Raw genomic sequence first — 8,865 nt, forward strand, 5'->3', positions numbered from 1 at the left:
GCCCTTTTTATCTTATTCTCCTTCATCGGTTTCGAGATAGGTGGTAAAACTTCTTCATCACCGGATGGGGGTCTCATAGTCGCATTCTTTCAGAGACCTACAAAAGGAGAAAGTAAATAAACTCATGTTTGGAAAGATGCTTGAACGATAGGCAAATCGGTAAATCAGGAAGAAGGCTTACCATGAGTACGAGCCTCCCACTGGCCCTTTGACAAATCGTGCCATGCGCGCTCGGTGTATGTTGACGTTGAAACTAGGCTCCTGACCCAGTTCTCGAGGTGGGAAACCGCACCTGGCATCCAAGCAACGGCTGCATCCAGAAAAATAGTGATAAGAAAGGATGAAGAAGTAAAAACAACAAACAGAAATTAAAGACGGAATCATACTTACGTTTCATATTCCATTTCTCAAGAAATGACATGCTCTCAGTCAGGATTGGGTCTGTGGTCTTCACCCGAACGAACCGGCCCATCCAGCCCCGATCTTTATCTTCATCTATACTCGAGATGAGCACCTTGGTGGCCCGGCGTTGAAGCTTTATCAGCCCACCTCGATAGAGTCGAGGGCTATATAATCTTATGAGGTGGTCAAGGGTGAAAGGAAGCCCGTCGATTTTTCTCACGAAGAAACAAAGCAGTATCACGATCATCCAGAAAGAAGGGTGAATTTGGCCGAGGGTCACCTGGTATTTCTTGTAGAAGTCTACGATGATCGGATCGAGGGGACCCAGCGTGAAAGGATAAGTGTAAACACTCAGAAACCCTTCCACGTGGGTGGTGATCGCTTTTCCGGTGCCGGTATCACAAACTCTTTATTTTCCCAGTTGTAATATTTCTTCACCAGATCAAGGAGGCTTTTGGATATCGAACATATATATCTCGATACTGGCTCGCATTGACCAGGAACCGATGAGGGTTTCTTGACCTTAAAGTCGGAATCAATGACACACACCTCGGGAATAAGTTCTTCAGGGCGTGGCTCCACCACTGGTTTCTCGCCGGCCGACCGAGATGAGGAAGCATCCTCTTTCTGCGAAACAATTTTAGATGTTTTGGCCATTTAGTTTTTGTAGGCAAAGAAGAATGGAGATTGAAGTATTTGGTATTTTAGGAAGAACAAGCAAAGAAACTCAAAAACCTGAAGAGAGAAAGCTTTGGAGAAGGCAAAGAACTATGAAGATTGGAGTGAAAAAGATTTGAAAGTAAAAGCTTGAAATAATGAAGAAAGGGGCTATTTATCGGTTTCACAATGACAGTTCAAAACTGGTAGTGGCCGACCATTGACTGACGCGCATTTAATGCATTGGCAACTGAACCGACGGGACGTTTGTCGCATATGTCACAATCGAGCTCGTCGTTGATTTCATTTCTCATCTAGCCGGAGTTCGAAAATTCATATCGTTTCTCGCTATCTTCTTTTCAAGAAATGAGGGGACTATTTGTATACGGTCAAAACTGAGTTTGCCCTTCGAGATTGGAACATGATGGACCGAGGTTCATCATTGTAATATCGAGCCATGATGCGAAGTTAGGTTGTCGAACTCGAGCCCTAGAGACCGATCAAGATCGAGATTGGCCATGATCGAGCTCGAGACCCAGAGATCGATCAAGATCGAGCTCGAGATCCGGAGAGCGATCAAGATCGAGCTCGAGACCCGGAGACCGATCAAGGCCGATATCGGCCAAAATTGAGGTCGAACAAATAAAGACCAATCAAGATCGAGATCGAGCCAAGAAATAAAAAAGCCGTTATAGCCGCAATTAGGGGGAGAATCTCGGCGGAAACCATGGCACAAATCAAGGAGAGACTAATTAATTAATCTATCATGGGATCCCCACTATGTATTTTTAATTATATCCAAAATAGGATTTTTCCACTATATTAAGGGTTGTTATCATTTGTAAAGGGGGTCAGATTCATTGAGATTTACAGAACATAAAGCAAATACTATCCTTTTCTAGGCTTTGATATTTAGTCATCTTGTTCCTCTATCAATCACTCTCCATTTAATTTGAATGTGATAAAACTTGAAGGCTTAGGCTAACTAATTTATTCGGTTTGTATTCATTTTTCTTTTACAGCTAATTTCGATATTCATTTACTTATTTTTCTCAATTTGTACCAAGTTATACCACGTATCCTTAGAACTATATATAAATTTAACTGTTATCCGTTTTTCCGGTAAATAGTAGTATATAACTCTAATTAGATCATAATAAGATTCGATTTCAGTATTTCATATTTAATAGTGTGCATGAATCACTTGGGATGTAAACGATATAAGGAGAAAAAAAAGTATTTTGACAACACTTTAATAGGGATAATCTTGAATAAGTAGTTCTTTTTGTGTGTTTTTACTGGGTTGAGTCTGTCTCACATGGTTTGTCTAGTGCGGTTTATATCCTCTGTGTGGTTTGCAGGTTATTATATATGGGGGTTTACCCAGTGCTCACCCGAATGGCTATCGCACATGGCTTGCCTGGTGCGGTTTAAATCTCTTATGTGGTTTGCAGGCTATTACACATGGGGTTACCCAGTGCACACAGAGTGCTCACCCGAACGGCAGAGGCTGTGACAGAGGTTGTAGCGACGACGGATTTTCCTCTTACCAAAAAAAATACTAGGGATAATTTCGTACATAAAGAATGAAGCCATAGTTAAGAGACAAAACATGCATAGGAAAGAATCTTCAGGATAACTTTCTAACTGAAATTAAGTAAAATAAGCAAACAATTACGCGTCAATCATTGAGGTGGCTATATGAATTTCGATCCATTTTGCTCCATGTAATGCTTCTCAGTCCCAAAGTTCAAATAAAAAAACATTGACAGAGAAGAATTAGGGGCATCACATGCAATCTTAAGAGAGGACCAATGTGCCAAGCAATTAAGAAAATGACAGATGAGTACAGGAAAAGCAGAGGGGAAGAGGAACAGAGGTCAAGTTGTTGCTGAGCAAATGCATGTTCCCAAACCCAACCCCATGCATGTGACTTGCCTAGAATATCAAACTATGCACGATTTTAGGGGTCCACTCACTAAATACCCCCACTTAAAATCCATGGCTCACAATAACCAATACAAAGTTAGTACTACTATTAAAACACATTTATCCAAATAGAATATTTTGTAATCAACAGCAGAACTTAAAATCAGCTGCCTCAATGCATAAGCAGCTGCTTGGTTGCACCTACTTTCTACTCCAGTGCAACACATAAATGCAAAGCCTGAAAAGATTGGTAGTAACAGTTATGGAACATTTAAAGACACACCAGGATAATAAATTCTCTGGTCACGAACTTTTTATCACTTTCTTTCAGCAACATTAGTTATACAAATTCCAAAAGAAAAAAGTGAAAAATGAGAGAAAAGGAAAATATATACAAACAGAGCAGTTTCTTTTATGGTACTTGAAAGTAGAACTTTTAGTCTCTTTTACATGATTTTCTGTCTTCCGAAAAGATAAAAACACTCACTCATTCAGAAAGGAAGAAATAATTTCACGCTTCGAAAGAGTGGTGGGAGCACCATTTATTCACCGCTTTAGAGTCTAGATTCAACCAGAATTTCACGTGTTAGTCATACGCACAACATACTCAATTGCTGTTGGAGTTGAAGTAAGAAAGCAGCCCGATTACAAGCAGGCCAATCTGAAACTCATCCCACATGACTTATTGGGCCACATTATATTTATTTTGTATAACAGGCTACTAGGCCCAATTCTGGGAAGTAAGCCCATTTGTTGTATATAGCTTTAACTAGTGTAAGCGTACAGACATTAAATTCTTTAACTGACTAAAAATGAAATAATATCTCTCTTCTCTCTCTTCCTTCTCTCGTGTGGTGAATTACATGTTTCAATCTCTGTATTAATCTCATCAAGTTAACATGGTATCAGAGCGGTGATTCCGTTCCTGTTCATTTCTAGCTTTCTCGCGATGTTATCCTCATCTATGTCACGACCCAAAATCCAACTAGTCGTGATGGCACCTAACCCAACCCGTTAGGTAAGCCGATTACCAACTAACCAATTTCAATAATAATTATTAAAGTAATTTAAGTGAATAAAGGTCTTAATCTTGTACAATCCCCAAGAACTGGTAGTACAAATCATGAGTTTCTAAGAATAGAGTATACAAAGCGAAAATGGAATAAATACATAGTATGTTTGAATAATACATAAACAGAGTTTTTATAAATCTAAGGCTACCCTGAACAAGAAGCAGCTACAACAGGAACGCATGTACATCTTCAAGCCCCGCAACCATCGAGCACAGCAACATCAGCAGCCAACATCTGCACACAATGTGCAGAAGTGTAGTATCAGTACAACCGACCACATGTACTGAGTAAGTAACAAACCTAGCCGTAGGTTGAAAGTAGTGACGAGCTTCTACCAAGGTCGGGTCCAAAATCAATAGTTCACAACAGTCCATAACAGCATAAAGAAAATAATACCAGAAGTAACTCAGAGATAAAATGTTCAGCCAAATCATGATTTCAAAAATAATAGTTCTTCCTTTCAAATCCATCAGTGAAAACTCAAATCTTTTGCCGGAGTTGACAATAATATAAATAGTTTGAAAACAATAAATTTCTCCCAAAATCTTGTCAATAATAAATAAGATGTTTCATTTTCCTTCCGGATTACCCGTATAAAAACAAATGCATCACTATGCCCATCTGTAAAAAATGTGTGAAAAATCATGAATGATGTGATGCAGTACAACACGAGAAAATACATCTCTATGCAGGTATATCATGTGTGCATGCCAATGTGATACAAATCAATGATAAAATCATAAACAGCCCCTCGGGCAGAACATCACTTATATACAGTCCCTCGGGCAAACCTCACAGTCACCCATGCCACTCGGGTATACCTCACAATCACTCTTGCCACTCGGGCATACCTCACAATCACTTTTGCCACTCGGGCATACCTCACAATCACTCTTGCCACTCGGGCATACCTCACAATCACTCATGCCTCACAGTCACTCGGCACTCGGCACTCGCACTCAGTAGGTACCTGCGCTCACTTGGGGTGTGTACAGACTCCGGAGGGGATCCTTCAGCCCAAGCGCTATATCAAGCCAAATCATGGCATAAATCACTCAGGCCCTCGGCCTATATCAAACATGTTGCGACGTGCAGCCCGATCCCATAAATATGTAACATGTTGCGGCGTGCAGTCCGATCCCATAAATATCCTCACAAATCAGGCTCTTGGCCTCACTCAATCATCAATTTCTCCAGTCTCTTGGGCTCACCATGTCATGAAAAAAATAATATCCCAAAAATGATGATATGATGTATCAATACATAATAACAGAGACTGAGATATGATATACAATGAAATGAATATGACTGAGTATGAATTTCAATTTAACACAATAATTCACAGCAATATGACCTCTGTGGGTCCCAATAATACTGGCACATAGCCTCAACATGATTTTTAATATGCTTTTCAGCTCAATTTCTTTAACTCATAGAACCGCATGGAAAATGCCAAGATTATTTAACTATAAAATTTCACAGAAATAATTATGTCGCAATTTCTATAGTACACGCACACATGCCCGTCACCTAGCATGTGAGTCACCTCCCAACAATTCACAAAATACATATATTCAGGGTTCATACCCTCAACTCCAAGATTAGAAGAGTTACTTACCTCGAACAAGCCGAATCCAATGTCGAGCAAGCTAAAAAATACTCCAGAAATTCTATTATGCGCGTATCAACTCTCGAACGGCTTGAATCTACCACAATTAATTTGATTCAGTCCATACAATATATAGGAATTAATTCCATATCAAAATACTAATATTTTCTACAAAATCTTAAAATCTGACGAAACTCACAAAATACGACAACACATCCAATTACAAGTTCAACCATACTAATTTCACTCAAATCCGACTCCAAATCGGTATTCAAACTTGAAAATTTTATTTTGTGATATTATAGAAATTTCCTTCTATTTCTCTTGAAGATTCAATAATCTTACACCAAAAATGAAGATTAATTCATGGAATATAATCACAAGGGAGTTAAGAACACTTATCCCAAGTTGTGTGAAAAATTTCCTCTACAAAATCGCCCAACCCGAGCTCCAAAATCCGAAAATGGGTGAAAATATTGAACCCTCGAATTTTAAGGTTCTGCCCCAGCGATTTCCGCATCTGCGGACAAGATTTGTGCACCTGAACATCTGCTTGTGCGAGCAAAATGTCGCATTTACGGACTCCACTCGCCTGCCCAGTTTCCGCTTCTGCGCGCATCCATCCGCATATGCGCTCACGCAGGTGCGGAATTTTCCCTCGCACCTGCGACCAATGCCTCACAGCCCTCTACCCGCATTTGCGCTCCTTCTCGCGCAGGTGCGATTTCGCACCTGCGAAGCATCTTCCGCACATGCGTACCTCACTTCAGCGCACCCCTGCTCGCACTTGCGAGCCCGCACCTGCGACTACTTTTCGGCAGGTGCGATTACACCAGAAGGCTTCAGTTCCAGCAGTCTTCGAAATTCAAAAATCAATTCGTTAACCATCCGAAACTCACCCGAGGCCCTCGGATCCCCGTCCGAACATACCAACAAGTTCCACAATATAACACGGACCTACTCGAGGCCTCAAATCATACCTAACAACCTCAAAAATACGAACTACACACGGATTCAAGCCTAATAAATTTTTAAATTTCCAAATTCTACAAACGACACCGAAACACATCAAATCACGTCCGATTGACCTCAAATTTTGTAAACAAGTCATATTTCATATTACGGACCTATTTCAATTTTCAGAATTGGATTCCGACCCCTATATCAAAAAGTCAACCCCCGGTCAAACTTCCCAAAAATTTAACTTTCGACAATTCAAGCCAAATTCCACTATGGACCTCTAAATAATTTTTCGGACACGCTCCTAAGTCCAAAATCACCATACGGAGCTATTAAAAATCATCAAAATTCCATTCCGGGGTCGTCTACATATAAGTCGATATCCGATCACTATCCTAACTTAAGCTTTAAACCTTGAAACTATGTGTTCCAATTCATTCCATAACCTCACTGGACCCGAACCAATTACCCCGGTAATTCACACAATAACTGTAAAGTATAATTTGAGCAGTAAATGGGAAAATGGGGTTGTAATACTCAAAACGACCGGCCGGGTCGTTACAATCTATTATCATCAAAGTTTCTCAATTTTTGTGGTGCTTTATGGTTTTTCGATCGTCGTCAAAGTTCTTAGTTTTTTGCTTTGGATGTGTCAATTTCGGCAGATTTTCAGCTAAATTTCAGTGGATTGAAGTCGTTTTGAAGTTGTTTCAAAAGCTTTTTAGTGGATTGCTTCAGTTCTTCGATTAAGGTTTACTGTTGGTTCCTTTATGAGTGCAAATTTGGGGTTTTCAATAAATTTCAAGGCATTCATCGTCTTTAGGTCGCAAAGACGACGGGTACACTCGTTCCTTGTCATATCTACTGATTGCTCTGTTGTGTTCATCTAAGTGTTGGTATTTTGCTCTTTGTTTTTGAATAAGTGTAGTATTTTGCTCTTTGTTTGATTGTGCTTCACAATATGGTGAACCCTAATGCCGAGCCTTCATCAGTTTCTTCAAATTTCGCACTTGATTCCTCGAGCCCTCTTTTTCTCCTTTCCTCTGATGTACCTGGTGTCTCACTTGTCACTGTGCCATTCTCTGATATTGGTTTTGGTGGATGGAGACATAGCATGATTGTCTCTTTGTCCACTAGAAATAAGATAGGCTTCATCGATGGTTCATGTACCAAGCCACCTGAGAATTCTCCCCAGTTTAAACAGTGGGACCGTTGTAATAACATGATCATTTCCTGGTTGACCAATTCCTTATCACCTGATATAGCTGAGAGCGTCCAGTATTCTGATACTGCAGAAAGTATTTGGACTCAACTTAATCGAAGGTATGGAACAGTAAATGACACCAAGGTTTTTGAAATTAAGAATGAATTGGCTTCAACTAATCAGGGGTCACTGGACATAGAATCCTACTTTAATAAGCTGAAAAAGTTATGGGGTGAACTTAGGTTCATGCGTGCTTCTCGTGGGAGTTCATGCACCTGTTCTGCCAAGTCTGAACTTCAGAGAGAGGATGATGAGAACAAATTACACTAGTTTCTTATAGGGCTCAACGAGATATATGTTGGAGTTAGGAGCAATCTCTTTATGATGCAGCATCCTCCATCTCTTGATACTGCTTATAGTATCCTTATTCAAGATGAGAGACAAAGACAAGTGTCATCTCCATCCCAATTTAGTGTTGATTCTGCTTCCTTCAATGTTCACCTCACCAACAAAGTTTCAAGTTCTCTTAATCCTCATTCCACTAACAAGTTTCCAGGTCCACCCACTAGACAGTTCAATCAGAGGATTAATTTTGATCAGAATAAATCAAGTGCGGTGTGTAGATACTGCAAGAAACCTAGACATCCTGTTGAGAAGTGTTACAGACTTCATGGTTTTCCATCTTGTTTCAAATTCACCAAGGATTGGAGGATTGCGTCAAATGTAGAGGTACAAGGTCCCAATGTTGATTTTGAAGGTAATCATTCTCAAGCTGAGGGTTCAACTGATCAAGGATCTTTGGTTCCTGGTCTTTCTAAAGACTAGTATACCCAGCTCATGCTTCTGCTTCAGTTTGTGCCACAACTTTCAGAATCTTTGCCACAATCCAGTCTTATGGCCTCTGCCAATTTTGCTGGTATACTCACTCCTTCTGATTCTGTTAAGAATGTCTCTTATGGTGCTTGCATGTTGACTAAAGTACATGATTGCATTTGGATTATAGATTCTGGAGCTACTGACCACATAACCTC

The 8,865-nt window shown here is 40.1% G+C and overlaps 1 protein-coding gene across 1 annotated transcript; it reads left to right on the plus strand.

Annotated features, from left to right (window-relative positions):
- Positions 1-7,591: 7,591 nt before the first annotated feature.
- Positions 7,592-8,164, plus strand: LOC142173787 (uncharacterized). Its single transcript, XM_075239439.1, has one exon. The coding sequence runs from the start codon at positions 7,592-7,594 to the stop codon at positions 8,162-8,164; it is 573 nt and encodes a 190-aa protein (XP_075095540.1).
- Positions 8,165-8,865: the final 701 nt, after the last annotated feature.

Source organism: Nicotiana tabacum, chromosome 19, assembly GCF_000715075.1.
Source record: "Nicotiana tabacum cultivar K326 chromosome 19, ASM71507v2, whole genome shotgun sequence".
NCBI classification, from domain to species: domain Eukaryota; kingdom Viridiplantae; phylum Streptophyta; class Magnoliopsida; order Solanales; family Solanaceae; genus Nicotiana; species Nicotiana tabacum.

Coding starts and splice junctions, on each gene's coding strand:
- LOC142173787 (XM_075239439.1), top strand. CDS start 7,592: ATGGTGAACCCTAATGCCGAGCCTTCATCAGTTTCTTCAAATTTCGCA.